At 31.9% G+C, this 16,919-nt stretch overlaps 1 protein-coding gene across 1 annotated transcript in view; it reads left to right on the plus strand.

The window, feature by feature from the left end:
- The window catches only part of LOC108910215 (zinc finger protein 836), a 95,628-nt gene continuing 78,709 nt past the window's right edge, over positions 1–16,919 (plus strand). Inside the window, exon 1 of the mRNA XM_018714763.2 lies at positions 1–349. Within this exon, the coding sequence (XP_018570279.1) occupies positions 187–349 (163 nt within the window). The 5' untranslated portion in view covers positions 1–186. The remainder of the gene's footprint in view (positions 350–16,919) is intronic.

Here is a 16,919-nt window from a genome sequence, read left to right on the forward strand (position 1 = left end):
ACCACGTTTACCTCCACATCCTTGAGAAGGACACCGAAAAATCGCGTGCAGCCACGCTTATCACCCGTAAACACTAGTGACCTTCCGGCTTGGTATCTCCGAAGTGGTTTTGTGAACTGTGATGTGGTAGTCGGTTGTCGAAACGGGTATTTTGTTGTTTCTTTTTTTTTTTAATTTTCGGGTAGAATGGCGCTTGAACTCAGCACTCAGCCGGCGATGCCGCTGGATTTCAGCAACGGGTCCAACAGGAACAGCTCCGGAAGTCCGGAAGTGAACGTGTCGGATTCGGCACCTTCCAGTCCGGCGGGCCACAGCGCTTTCACCATCGTCACGCCGAAAGGCAGGGAAGGTAAGGGATAGTCGAGCTTTTAGGGTCAGAGAATTGAAGATTATTTGTAAAATTAAAAGGAACATACACTGAAAAAAAGGACAGTGACTTTACAAATATAATTTGTAAAAATTTGCTTATAAATGTCTTAAAATTTTTTTAAAAATGAGCACCATATTACAGTGTCCCTCGTAGGTTTACAAAAAAAAAACTTATATACAAAACACCCTTCGTAATTATAAAGTAAATCGTATATTTGCAAAATATGTCATAACTTCAACTTTTGCGTTGTAAAATTACTAAATGTACGATACTTATTATCTAAATATCTGCGAAAATACACTTAATCTTTGTGTACTTACTTCAACAATGAGAAAAATGCAGTTTTCTGTTTGTAGATCTTCATTTTAGTGTCCCGCACTTAATTTGTCATGGATAATTTATCTTGTAATGTGACTAATTTTCGTTAGGTAGTCAGTTTTGAAAATAATTGAAAGCGCCAAAACTTACATAAAAAATTGTTGTTTAATCTAAAGCCTACATTAATGTAGGTGGATACGAAGAATATCCACAATTTTTTTGTTTTAACTAGATAGAATACTTCATATAATTAACTCAAAAGAAAAAAAATATATAATTTTTTATATTATCATTCAATCAGAATTCACACTGGCTCAAAAAAAATGTTGAATAGTATTAACGTGGACATTCATTTAACATTAAGGTAAAATATATTATTTGCTACAAAATTATTACTCTTACTGTACAAGAACATAGCCAAGCCACAAATTGTAAAAGTTTGAAGCATTTTTCAAATACACTTGGAAAGTTGATATGAATATTAAATTTTATTCTTATCGTTATAAGGAGTTTCCCAAATTCGAATATATTTGATATGTCAAAATTTTAGTAAATTGAAGTGCTGTAACAACATATGTATCTTTTTTTTAACACACTGTACACGGAATAAAAAATACATTGTTGTTGCTGTCAAAAATGCATTTTTATACGATGAAATTATACAATTGCCTGTAAATCTACTTTACAATTTTACAAGTAATTGTAAAAATTAGTAATGTTACAAACGAAAAAGTAAAATTACACTGAAAGGTAATTGTATAATGGAACTTCACATTTTATTTGTAAAATCACAGACAAGAAGAAAATTACAGTAAAAATGAAGAGTAAATAAATTGCCATATATTTTTACTGGATTTTTTTTCCGTACACAAATTCTTAAATTTTCTGAGGTAAAGATGTCACTGAAAGGGTGTACGGAGGTTTATAGTTTTTATCAGGGATAAATACCAACAGTACTTAATTGTTTACAGACAAATCATTTACATACCTATGTAATATGAAATATCGTTGAATAATAATTGTGAATGGTTTCTTCATTAATGAAATTATACATTAGATACTTCTGCTAGCTTTACAAACGTTAAAAAACTTCTTGTACCTCTAAGTATTACAAAATACGAACGTAACTACTTGTGGCTAAATTTTTAAAATTTATTAAAAACATATTCGTTTACTCAACAAAAAATAAGTATTAAATCAACCGTAAAACAGTTTTTTTTTAGTTTTGTATACAAATCAGCAACATACAAATTTTTTAAATATTATTGAAATGGCGATTTGTAATTTTTAAATTAAGAACAATTAATTGCTAAAATGGTACGCTAAATCATAATCCTAATATGAGAATATTCTTTATTTATTTATTTATTTTATTTATTTATTAAAGTTACACCACCTGACAGTTGAAACCAGTTAATAGGTGGGAGAAATAGCTAATAAAAATAGATGCATTAACAAAATCAGATTACTAAAGTACAAGAGTTAAAAAACAGTTAACAATAACACAAATTATAAAAGTTATAAAAAAATTATAGAAGTTAACCACTACGTATGTAGGACTAAATAAAAAATACAGTCGACAAAGTTAAAATTAATTAAATAATATTAATGATTTTTTTTAATTAAGAAAATTATGTACTTCGATACTTTTACTTACACTAAATATGTTAAAAAAACTTCTACCTTATAGGTAGATATCTAAGTACAATTTAAAAAAAATTAATTTCTTATATCTAGTTAATTTTTTAAACCAATAAGAATTTATTTATCTTCACAGCAAAAAAAGGAGCAAATTTTTCGGTTGCAATATGCAATTTTGTAACCCATTAAATGAAGTAAAAAAAACGCTATTACCTATTAAGTTTTTTATATGAACCTGCTGTCAGTTTATATGTAGATACCTATGCAATGTTTAAAAACTTCCGCCAAAATTGCTTCCTTTAGTTTAATTAATTCTTTTATTTTTTATAGTTTGTTTAGATATTATAATAATTTTAATAGGGGAAGATGTTCGTATCAGTAACAATATACCTTATTTATATATGTATTGACCTTTAGAGAAGAAAAATGTCATGAATCAAGATCATATTTTTTTCTATAAGTATAAGCATATCATAATTTTTAATTAGGTAAGTAAATTATTTTCTATTACCTAAGGAAACATTTATCTAACTGATGAAATACAAGTTAATTAAGTATCATAATATGCCTTATCCAAGATATTTGTACTTATAACCGGCAACATCACCAAATCCAACACTGGGTATTTCAGTTACGTTCGATCGATTTTACTAGAGAATACATATTTTTAAAAATAAAAAAATACCCATGCTTCAGAAAAAAATTAGACTGATTGAAATTGGAATTAAAAACAGATAAAAACCTATTCCCAACATATCTTAATTTTTCGTTCTACAACGATTCTATATAGATTTTAATTTGTTTAGTGAATATCACTCGGTCAGATCTCCAGATTACAATCATCCTACGACCCTACAGAAAGAAAAATTAGATACATCTTTTCATCGAACCCATAAATGTTTAATGATAATGCCGTGGTTTTGCCTTTAGCGATATATACATTTCGAAACTAAGCCGGAATCTTCAACGTTACGGGCAATCCCTCGAAATCTCCCATAATAAATCCAATATCGAGAAAGGAGCTTTGCCAGCGGTCTCTCCAGAGATACGCCGTATTACCTGGCACCAAATCATAATTACGATCGACTCCACAGCGACTGTCTTAAGGTTGAATCAAGGAAAAACTTATCGGAAAGATTTCAAGTGGATTAGGAAAGTTTGTCCTCATTTCTGGCATGTCGTTCATGTCATATTCTCGGTGTAAAGTCTCCAAATCTTTGCGGGGAAGTTTTTAATGTTCTTTTTAAGATTATGTTACGAAAACGTCAAAATATTGTGTTACTCTCACAAAATTGTTTGAAATCGAACGAAAATATAAAAATAAGTAAGTACACAGTTTTGCTCTTGTCCGAAAATTCATTCAGCATTATTATCTTTATTGAAAAGAAATAACTACATATTTTTGTTTTAGAGAGATATTTTAAGCTTTTAAATAGTAAAATAACTTTCGATCACCATTCGAAGGTTTATAAACTGTACTGATATGTGACGTAGAATCCTTTAATAAAGCAGAGTATATAATTAACACCCTCTATACAGTATGTCCACAGAAAATGTGTTGAATAGGAAAAACTTTCTTATTTTTCATTTTATCGAAAAAAGTTACTCTTGATAAACATTTTTGCTGGTTCTAAATTAAGGTAGGATTGGAATAGAAAAATGTAACATTTCTTATACAGGGTGTTCATAAAATTGAAAAAACTTTAAATGGTACAAAACTTTATCGCACACCTCTAATAGATTCCAATATTGATCAATAAAAGGATGCCATTAGAGATACCGTTATTGCTTCAATATCTTTAGATGAGGTTAGAAGAAGTTTTGATGAATTATTTGTCCGTTTAAAAACGTGCTCAATATGGTGGCAGTGTGTTTGAGTACATAAACTTTTAAAATTTGCGAATTGTTCATTTGGAATAATTTACTTTGTATAAAATAAATTTAATGATTACAAATTAATAAAAATTGTCGAAAATTGATCTAATACCAAATTTTCTAAAGACTTCCTTTTACTTTTGTACAACTTTTCCTAGCAACTTATTTCCACATCTTCACAAATAAGTGCACTTTACTCTTGTACCATTTAAAGTTTTTCAATTTTTTGAGCACCCCGTACAAGAAAAGTTAAATCTTTCTCTATTCCAATCTTGTTTTAAGAACCAGCAACATTTTTTATCAAGAGTAACTTTTTTCGTTAAAACGAAAAATAAGAAAGTTTTTCCTATTCAACACCTTTTCTATGGACATAACCCACCTAAAACTAACCTAAAAGTATGAATTTATTTTATCTGTAATATTAAATTTCCAGAAATGGGTAACAATGCTTCTGAGTAGATAATACATATATTAGTTTGTTCTAATCAATGATGAAACACATTTTTCTCTTGTTTTCCCATGCAATCAACCAATAAGAACCAATTGTCAGTTTTATAGCCCTTTAATTGATTTAGATGACCCAATAATTATTGTAATTAAAACCCTCAATTATCAGCACCCTCGCTTTGTCAATTAATAGCTACTACCCTACAGGGAACCTCGATCGAAGACATAGAACAAACATCGAAAGTCCAATTGAGATACCTTTAGTAGGTATACCTACATTGACAAAAATATATAATCAAATAATTGCGATTGCCAATTAAAACTGTTTTGATCAAGATTAGACATACAAACGATTACTTTGTAAAAGGAAAATACAAAAATTTATTTTCTCATCATAAGTTGCTTTAAGCCTACAACACATGAACGTTAAAAGTTAAATCGGTGAAGATGTACAGCGTTAAAAAGTTTAATACACTGTGCAAGCAAAACACATGAATATACTTAACTCTTAATAATAATCCTTATATTTTTTAAGACTACGTTTGTTTATGTATTTATATTTTAAGTATTAGGGACTTTTACGCAATACGACGCAGCGTTGAAAGCGTTCGAATGTTACGACACATTTTATTCTTTTACAAACAGAATTTTATGACTAAAAACAATGATGTAATATATCTGTATGACATTTCTAGAACACATTTTGGAGCGTGTTTTTCTATCAATGCGTTCTTCCACCGTCTCCCTAAAGTCGTTTGTGATAGCGTGGTACCAAATCAGACGTAATTAACCGAGGCTTTCTTAAATTGATTTATTAAAATAAATGTGTATTTATTACAGCATTAGAGCTTGTCGGGGAAAAATAAAAGGGACACAGATATTTTGCCGTCAAAGGATTTATTTCGACAGCTGTATTTTGGACAATTAAGAGAATATTACTCAGAACGGCTTGATTGGTGGGATGCACAGTCATCACGTCACGGTTAGGAAGTCAGTTTACGTGGCGATGAGTCACAGAGGGACAATAACAATTTTTTGCCTTAAAAATTTCAGTTCTGGTGATAGAGGTGGCTGTGGGTTACTCTGCATTCCGTCTACTACGAATTGTATATAAATCTTAAGTTTCTTAAATATGCTACAATAAAAAAAACGTAGACAATGGCTGAAATTTAATTTTTGCATTTTAATTCCTTTGAAAATTCTCTTTTTGCTAATATTTCAAAGGAACATAAATTGCTGGTGGCCGGTTGAACCCTATAAGCTGTCACGAGCAATATAGCTTTAATACCATAACGACCAAACTCCATTAAACATCAGAATTTTTGATTTAATAATTCTGATTGGTTGCGAAATATAATTATAAGCAAAACGGCCACGCACCGATTACAAAAATGATAAATGAAGAGATAAAACGGATAGGTCCGAGAGTGAGTGTTGAAATAATTTGATTTCTATATAGAATTCCCTTTGAAGTGAGGCGCTAGATTGCATTTCGTTGGCGTTAATTGAAATTGACGAAAAAATAATTAGTTTTCTCTATTTCGCTCTGTCGGGACTCCTCTCTTATTCCACAGGGCCGCATTCGTCGAAATGTTACAACGAAAATTTGTTGGGTAATAACTAAAATTTAAAATAAAAGAAAATAAATTTGCTACTATGATAAACACACTGGATGTTCCTGATATAGTCATACCAAAAATTTCTTATAATTACAAATACAGTTTTTACAATTAAAATTTGACCTAGCACTGATGACTGGCCGCCATTTGTGGGTTAATAAGTATTAGACTTAAAATTCCATAATGGTAAGTTTACCCCAAAGGTCTGTGATCGAAATAATTTTTCTTAATTTTATAAAAAAAATTGTACATCTCATCTCTTTTTCTTCAACAAAGTTTAGAATCTCAAATCTCTTTCTACTAGCGGATCAAGTCTATACCGATTTTGTAAGCGTTACCCTTTGAGGTACTTTTGTGCAAAACTACATTTGTCAAAAAAATGAATAGGTACTCTAAATTTTGGGAGAAGTTCAGAAATATTTGAAATTGGCAAAACGAATTCATGTGAATGATGAATATAAACATTGAAAGTACCTTGTATTCCACTGAAAAAATCAGTAACAGACTTGATCAAACCAGTCTTTTTCTCTATACCTACATAACATTCTCTGAATTAGAAGATAGAAGATGTAAAAAAATATCTACGAAATAGGGAAAAATAATTTCGATGACGTCACAGCTCTTCGACCAGAACGAATTTTTAAGTCAAATATTTATATTACCATGCCCGTCTTGCGGTTTTCCTTTTGCTCTTTCCGTTTTCTTGTAATGGCGGTCGAACATCAGTTCTGAATCACCTCATACTTATTAAAAACCGCTGTACAAATAGAGGATAATCACTTATACATGATCACTAATGAATTGCGAGTTTTTCAAGTCATGTGTCAAGAAAATTATTTGGAATGACATCAATCTTTTAGTTTTTTACTCACTCCAGACTAAATCTAACTCTGACGCAGTGTGACTGATTCTGAGTAATATTCAGATAAAATTATGCAGAAATCTTAATTTTATAATAAAATCCCAAAACTATTGGCAAATTAAGTTCAGTTAGCTTCATGTGAAATACGTACTATCCTAAAGGTTAAAACTCCACTATCGAAAAAGCAAAGTGTTAAATTGACCAAAAAGTAAATACATGCATAGTTATTGAAAAATAAGGTAATTAAACTGTTTGTTACTGCAAAATATATGCAATCAACAACCTGTTAAAATAAAATTGTCATAATCTTTCTCTATGACACCAAAGGCATATACAGGGTGTTTTCACTTTAAATTTGGAAAACGCAGGAATGTATTCCCTATCAAAAATTAACTGTAATTTGCTCTATAAATTTTTTTTATGAAAGCCTTTGTTTTGGAGATACATAGCGTTGAAGCTTAAAAAAAATAAACACTTTTTGACATATCTCGGCTATCCACGAGTAGATTTGATTTAAACTTGGTACACATTATGCGTATTGGGGGTTTTCATAATTGACAAAATATTAGTCCTATCGCATTAGCCAGTGGCGTGCAAAGGGGGATGCGTGGCCCCTTTTTCAAAAAAGAAGTACGCCATTGAGTTTTTCGAAGAATGTAAAGTAAATTTAAATACTACCATACAAAAGCAATCTAAAAGGTATCTTGGTATTTTTCGATAATACACGGCGTTCATGAGATTCTTGGACCATTAATATTTCAATGCATGAACAAAAAAATTACGACATTGAGTAGAGGAAAGTAATGAAAATATTTACAAGTTCTTGGCTTGCTGCGAAACAAAAAGGTTGCTATAAATTTTAATGCAGCATTTGAATTCAAAGAAAAATATCTCTTTTTCTCATTCAGCACTACCGTGCCATGTTATCATGCATTGGAATCTTAATAGTCCAAGAATCTCATGAATGCTGCGTATTATCGAAAAATACCAAGAGACCATTTAGATTGCTTTTGTATAGTAGTATTTAAATTTACTTTACATTCTTCGAAAAACTCAATGACGTACTTTTTTTTTGAAAAAAGGGGCCATGCATCCCCCCTTTGAATGCCACTGGCTAATGCGATAGGATTAATATTCTCTTAATTATGAGAACCCCCAATACGCATAATGTGTACCAATTTTAAATCAAATCTACTCGTGGATAGCGGAGATATGTCAAAAAGTATTTTTTTTAAGCTTCAACGCCCTGTATCTCCAAAACAAAGGCTTTCATAAAAAATTTTTATAGAGCAAACTACATTTAATTTTTGATAGGGAATACATTCCTGCATTTTCCAAATTTAAAGTGAAAACACCCTGTATACACAACAAAAGTATTTAATTAGTTTTCACCATACATTTACTCCAAAATGGCCTTGGTTTTGGACTGGATTTACAGTGTGAGGATTTTCAGTGGACCAGTAGTGTTCGTTGCGCCTGTGCAAAATTTTGAAAATTTGCAATTTTTTTTTTCAAAATCTGGATTGCAAAATTATTATACATCTATCTAACCGATTTTGATGAAACCCCAAAAAAATTCCCTAAAAGTAACGTTTTTTAACCCCAATTTTGACGATTTTTTCGATTTTTACAATAATAATCATGATTCATTCGATTTGTAACTAGTCATATTTTGTAAAATTCAATTACAAACATTTTTTTCCTCTTCCATTTTCGCCTAAAATCAACTCTTGAAAAGATACATAATTAAATAGGAAGAAAAATATGACATTTTTCGAATTTTTTTAACATATTGTGCCGCCAAAAGTTAAGCCCACGTTTTTTTTATGCGTATAGAAAAATTTTTATTTCCAGTGATATTTTTAAGCCAAAAAGCTAAAAATCTCCGTGGATATACGATTCACCCAAATATGGACTCTTTGAAACAGGTACCGTCTGGACTATGGAGTAATAAGACACAGAGCGTAGGTACCACTGACAAACATTGCTCAGATTTTTCAAAATATCGTATAAAAATACTTATTTGTTTAATTATTTTTTCTTATTTCATATAAAAGTCAGAGTTTATGAGTTTTGTGCAACACCGGCAACATTGCATAGTTGATCTCCCATTTAGGATTAATGTTGTGCTTAAATGTCATAGTGAAATCAGCGGTTCTCAACAAGTTTGAATTTAGATAAAAAATCTTGCACATTTATTCTAAATTTGTTCACAGCTTTTAATTATGTATTGTATACAGTAAACTGTATCGTTGTTGAGAATATACCTATACATTTGAGATATACGCCAGTAGGGAGAGATTACTACATTTTTTTAGGTGCAAGTCGACGTCGGTCTTCTTTATTTGCTCTTTCAGTTGAAACAGTATGCGGTTATGGTAATTGCGGCCGTAGATTCACATACCATTACAATTTTATTAAAAATAAATCTGAATGGGAACCACATGTACGTAGGTCGTACAATGCGGGACATAAAAACGTCTTACTCATCTCTCTCTAATCGACTCAATGAAACACATGCAGGGTATAACTTACAACAATTGTAAAAAATAAAGGATTTGTTATGGAGAAGCGGCGCAGATGGTGAACATAAGTCATTGTTCCCGGATGGAATAACGTGCAACCAGAGAAACGCTATACCCCGAACAGAAAAAATTAAAAAAGATTTAATTTTTATTTTTACATAAGTGCGTCAGAGGATACAGTACTTAGTTCGTTCGTTTTTTATCGAATGTTTTTGTTTTGGGAGCGGATTCCTTAATGAGGCTCAATCAGGAAGTGGCCTGTCACTATTTCACACGGTTTATTAAAAGGAGGAAAGATTTTTATGTAGGCCAGACGATCCGTTTCGCTTTAAATTGGACGTTGACTCCATTTTAAATCTCGGGATGATGAGGATGATGATGCGAGTTTTTATAAACACGGAGAAATTTGCTATTTCCAATCCTGGTTCATTTGAATTTTACTCTAAGAACAACTAAAACTACTTTGTTTACGATCGTGTCAAAAGTGACAATTTTTACATAATTTCCAGTGTAAAAAGTTTGTTTTTAAAAGAGCCTGTGCACAGAGTGTTTATTAAACATACCTACGGCAAAAATGTACGGGGATATTCCTTGGACTATTCCAAGAATATTTTGTCCTCTGATGATCTTTGAAAAGCCGCTTTGTTCCGAAGATACACAGCGAGAAAAATAAAATAACGACATTTTATTACCGAAAATTACACATAACACTTCTTAATAGAACTTACTTTTTAATAGAACTTAATAAGAACTCTTAATAGAACTTAATAAGAACTTAAGAACTTCTTTATAGAACTTGATAAGAACTGTTGAAAATGACTACTTTCCGACAGGATGCAAAAATCTCGTCATTGACTGCTGAACTCTTTCAAAAACACCAGGATCATTTCTTATTGAGTTGCACCTAGCAATTATCCGATTTCTTAAATCCTCCACATTTTTCATTGGAGTAGTTTTAAACTAATAATGCGCTGGTGCACCATCGTGCATAAACCACACTGTATTTGCGATACACCTCGCCGATAAGTCTTTCTGGTAGAAATACCAGTCCATTTAGCCAATCACCCCAACCCAAACGTTCAACGAGAAATTATGTTGAAAACGATCTTCAAGTACCTCATGTGGATTTTCTTCAGCCCACACATGGTTATTATGAAAATTCTTTGCATTTCTTGAGAACCAGCGTCAGTAGTTGAGGGATTTGAACCAATGTGTATAAAAACCATTGACAGAATATGTGGAGGAAAGTCAGCAGGAAGAAGTCCTTGAACGCGTTGTATGTGGTATTGGCGCAACAAATAGTCCCTAAGAATATTCCAAACAGTCTCATTAGTTACATTCAAAGTATTGGCAATTTTTTGAGTAGAAGTATATGGATCTACCTGTATCTTGTGTAGCACATTCTCTTCCACTTCTATCGTGCTGACTGTCATTAGCCTTCCCGGTCCTCCACTTCGTTTCGATGTGCCTGTTTCATGAAGACGTTGATGAATATTTTGGAAGGGTTTTCTATCAGGAATATTACGGTCAGGAAATCGTTCAATGTAGAACCGCCTAGCTTTTAATGAACTGCCATCAGCAAGTCCGTAAAAGGAATGCACGTCAGTCATCTCGGTGTTCGTATAACGATTCATGATAGAGAACTTCACTAACAAAGGTTTAACTGTTATAGACAGAAAATATACATCAAGTAGTCAAAAGTCAATCAGTCTCAACAAATTCGACTCATACAAAATGATGAATCACGAGACGCATTCAAATGATATTCGTGTGCAAACTGGTTGCTTTTCAATGCCTGCACTTGCCTCCATTTTTTTTTTAAATTATACTCGGTAAACCAAGTGTAGTACTTTTATTTCGACTACATTAATAATTTTAAAAAATATCAAAATATTTATAAAATTCGAATAATTAATTGTTCCGTTTCCTTGATTTGTTATTGTAAATAATAATAATTAGATCCATGTTGTAAACATTTGTGTCGGGAAACTACTATTATAAACACATCTTCAATGTCAATTATTTTCATATTATACAGGGTGTCTCACCACGAACTCCATCGATGAATATTCTGGGAAACCGCTGGGATTTTTTTTTTAAATTGTCCGGAAGTCGATACCAACTTTCTTATTTTAAACCCCCTTGGAACTCCCTATATGTTATTGCATTTTTAGAAAGCGCACTTATTTTCAAGTTGAAAACATATAGCACACTCCATACTTAGGATTGACCGTTTCCGAGATATTTTGATTTTTAGGCAAAAATTGACAGATGCAGACTGTCAGCAAAATTTAGTTTTCGTGGAAAATCAGGTTTATTTTTTTATGCGAATTTGTAGAGGAATATGTAATTTATAGAAAATGTGGGAAACTCGAAATTTTTAAATAGAAAGCCTCAATTTTTTTAACGTATTCCCATTGTGTACTAAATTTGAGTATAACTGGTATTTCCATTTGTTCAGCACATTTTAGGTTTGCCGTGACAGGTAAGTAACAATCAACATGACAACTGTCACAGGTTTTTTATTGTCACTAATAGATTTCACCATTAAAAATGCCATAGAGATTAAATTATACTCATGAAGATTATTTAAATTTGTCCATTATTTATGGACAATGTGATAAAGTTATTTCAAGAACTTGTGACACGTTTGCTGCTCGATATGAACAAAAATATCCCAAAAAACTGTGAAAAAGGTAATGGAGAATTTAAAAAATTTTTGGTCTTCTGGAAATGTTCCGTAGTGAGAGCCTAGTAATTCCAGTTGCACAATTTTTGAGTATGATGCATTAAAAAAATCTCATATTTTTTTTAATTTCATAATTAAATTTAATACTAGTTTCACTCAATTGTTTGTATAGACTTTCCGAAGTCAGTTAAACATGTACAAAAACGCCTAGCAATAAAATTTAATGAGCGTCATAGGCGTCCCTAAAAAAGTTTTCTGCTAAATGTAAAAAATTATAATAATTTGATTATAATGTGTAGAAAATTTATATTTTATGTTCATTTGATCAACAACATATTTTAATTATTTATGTCCTCAAACAATTTTATTATATTTATGGTAATTTTCGTTTTGCTCCCTTTCAAAAGGTCTCCAAAATGCCAGGTTGTAATAATATTAGGAAACAAAATTTCCCCCTTATTTCTCCCTTTCACAATTGTAATATGAATGATTAATAGAAGTTACCTGAATCACACCAAATTCCGCATTGCTGCACTGCACTGCTGGGCAATTTGGCAGCCACTTGTCAACAGCTGAGATTTATTGCCCAGTTGCCCAGTTCGGCTGTTTGTGTACGCCGTTTGAGAACAAATTTTCCAAATATGTCAATGCCGAGTTCCTGCGTCAGCGATCAAACCTGGTATATACTGCCAATCTCTTGGTTCTTCAATTGAGATCGGAAAGACTATACCAGTTGCGCCAAAGTGATTTAGATTATAGTTATAAACATTAAATACTAGTTTAGTAATAAATATAACTAACAAATTTAACCGTAGAAGGAAAATATTTGTGAGAACCAGAAGCAGTAACATTTCTAACGTGAAATTTAAAGCTATTTACTTTACGACGATTATTACATGTCGTTGCATTATTTACCTTCCTCTAATTGTATATCTGGTTGTTGTAACACATGTAATAAATATAAATAGTCGAGCTGATCGTTCAAACTTCGAAGGCTTTATCCCTTCGTCAACAATATCAATCAAAAAAATCTGACTGTAAGAAAAACAGTTCTTAAGTCGTGACCTTTAAAGGATACCTATAATTTCGGCAGGCGACAGACTTACTGTCTCAGCTACGGACGAAACTGTGCCACTATTGGAGAATGGATTAATTTTAAATCTACACATTCCTTGTCTTAGATACCTTAATACTTTCCGGGAAAATATATAATCTAAAAATGTTTTCATATGAGGCCGAGTGACACAACAGGGATCTGTAGCCTTTTCCTGGAAAACTGGTATCTATACAGGGTAATCTCGAATTATTGATAGGTTCCAAATTCGACACCTTATTTTGAATCAAATAAATCAACCGCGTAAATCGCCGTTGTGAAACTTCACACACAATTTGATTAATTAAGACGTTTCTCATTAAAAACCGTCCCTAGCAATACTGACAATATTCTGTCCAAACATAAATCATCGATTTTGCTAAGAGAGATTAATCAATAATCTGAGATCAGTATTTTAGGCCTGGAAAATAAGCTGGGAAATGACCATTTCGCGACTTTTTGTTTCGGCAAGCTGAATTTATCACTATAGATGCTAAATATTATGTACAATAACATATTATAGTTTTCACAGTCATAAAAATGGGGGGAAGATTGTTTACAGGGTGGTTAATTGTATAATTTTTACGTAAATTCACGTTTTTCGCTTATAACTTTTTTCCGTTCATTTCCACGAGAAAACAGTAATGTACTTTTTTTTCGTCTTCAAAAGACCTACAAAACTAACCCTCGAATGTCAAAAAATATTGATTATTTCAAAAGTTATAAACAGAAGAAGCTTATTTATGACTTTTATAAACTGCGTTATTATTACCAGAACGTTTTGGTATTGCATCCTCTCATTCCTTATCAATGTCTAATAAACTCACACGAAATCTGGAATCGGTAAGTTGAATAGTTTACAAGTTATGTTATGTTATAAACAAATTAACTAATTATTAGTCTGGACGATCCCGAGGATCTTCCACAATCGCACTGATTTTTTTCACGGTAGATTTCATAATAATACATTGAAATTTATAATTTTTTTTTAATTTCAAATTTGCAACCTAGATTTTTTTTTTTTAGCCTTAGTTCCAAATTAAATATACGACGCACGAGCGTGATATAGTTATATATTATTACATATTCGGAAAGCTTATGAAAAGAGCTTTAAGTTAAAAAAAATGTCAAGATTCGTGGAAAAACAACTGTCAAAGTTGACGGCCTATTGTTAAACAAATTAGGTTGGTAGCGGCAAAAAAAATAGTGTCATAACCGGCAACCCGAGTACTTTCCCAGGTAAAATATTTGATTTGTGGAAGTATGTTAAGTGCATAAGAAATATTGTCAAAAGTCAGTGGGTCGCTTGATTTTCGGCGAGCCGTGGCGCGGCGGAAGGGTGGGGGAAGCGAACGACAGCGAGTCAGAAGAAAATGACGATAATATTCATAGTCCTGCCGTTAAATAAGCGAAATTCGCGTGAAAATAATATATTTGACAATCTGTAACTTCGTTGTTTTTCAACGAATCTTGACAATTGTTTTTAACTTAAAGCTCTTTTCATAAGCTTTCCAAATATGTAATAATATATCACGCGCGTGCCTCGTATATTTAATTATGCAACTACGGCTAAAAAATAAAACAAAAATCCAGGTTGCAAATTTGAAATTTAAAAAATTATAGATGTATTATTATGAAATTTAAAATGAAAGAAATCAGTGCGATTGTGGAAGATGCTCGGGATCGTCCAGACTAATAATTAGTTAATTTGTTTATAACATAACATAACTTGTAAACTATTCAACTTACCGATTCCAGATTTCGTGTGAGTTATTAGCCAGTGATAAGGAATGAGATGACGCGATGCCAAAACGCTCTGGTAATAATAACGCAGTTTATAAATGTTTAATTCAAAAGTCATAAATAAACTTCTTCTGTTTATAACTTTTGATCTAATCAATATTTTTTGACGCTCGAGGGCTAGTTTTGTAGGTCTTTTGAAGACGAAAAAAAAGTACCATACTGTTTTCTCGTGGAAATGAACGGAAAAAAGTTATAAGGGAAAACGTGAATTTACGTAAAAATTATATAATTAACCACCCTGTAAACAATCTTCCCCCCATTTTTATGACTGTGGAAACTAATAGGTATGTTATTGTACATAATATTTAGCATCTATAGTGATAAATTCAGCTTGCCGAAACAAAAAGTCGCGCCCAACTCTATATTTCCTGGCCTATTTGGAGAATGTTAAAAAAAAAATCGAAGATTATTAAAGATGTTGCACATGTTGCTGGTCTTATATTTAATGATAATTTTCGTGACTAAAATATGGGAGCTGATAAAAACTACGTATGAAAAAGGTTTATACAAAGAGTGGTACAGGCTTACATGCTCAATTTTAAAATCTAAAAATTCAAAAAATTTTATTCGATAACACACAAACATTGTTTCTACTTTGCTACGAATATCACCCCTAATCTAGATTTAAGTACCAAACAATGTTTATTAGCAATTATTTTTTATGCCTTTATATTGCCGATTTATCGATTAGAGGTTTTATTGAATAACATAAGTTCTATTTTTAAACGGCTAAGCTGACTTAATGCAGCTAAATCATATCGACGTATCGCTTTCTGTTACCATAAACGATGCGGAGGCTTAACTTTGCCAATCTGCGTGTACGATACGCATAATAAAAACGTTAATTTAAAAAAACAGTGACGGAGGGCGGAGCGGAGATAGAGGTAGATTCGTTCGCGCGCGTTTTGTTGAAATATGCGAACAAATCCTTTTTTAATCCCAAATATTGTTTTTAGGTAAATAAATACGTGACACGACATTTTACGCGATAAAAGTGATTAGGTTGGTAACTGTTTTCATGTGGAGAAATAAAGGTTATCATACACAACACTGCCATAAAGGCGTGGAGTGTGCGAAAACCTTTATAATAGTAATTGGCAGTATGTACCAGGTTCGGTCGCTGACGCAGCAACTTGGCATTGAAATATTTGAAAAACTTGTACCCATATTTATTTAGCCATGTCCATATACAGGTTTGGTCGAATTAAACGTGGAGATGGTAGAAATGTATACGCCCAGTTGAAAAATACGCGCGGGGGCAAACAGCCGAACTGGCCAACTGGGCAATAAATCTCAGCTGTTGACAAGTGGTTGACAAATTGCCTAGCAGTGCAGTGCAGCAATGCAGAATTTGAGTCATTCAGGTAATTTTAATTTATTATAATAAATAAAAAAATAAAAATAACAATGCCATTTGTCGAAAAAGTGGATTCATCCGAAATCATAATCTGTTGATGAAAGTTTCATTCCATTATCTCTGAGCCAAAAATCAAGATGTTTCGCTCCTTAACCTGCCTATAAAGTGTGGTTGACAACTGATTTGTCAGAATTTTATTTTGTTTCAAAATTTTTTGTATATGAGACTTTCTCACAATCCCTAAGTACCCTAGCCCTTTCCTTTGTGACATCCTAGGATGTTCATTTACTGACTGTAGAACTAGCATAATAGAGATACCT

Source organism: Anoplophora glabripennis, unplaced genomic scaffold (genome assembly GCF_000390285.2).
Source record: "Anoplophora glabripennis isolate ALB-LARVAE unplaced genomic scaffold, Agla_2.0 scaffold468, whole genome shotgun sequence".
NCBI classification, from domain to species: domain Eukaryota; kingdom Metazoa; phylum Arthropoda; class Insecta; order Coleoptera; family Cerambycidae; genus Anoplophora; species Anoplophora glabripennis.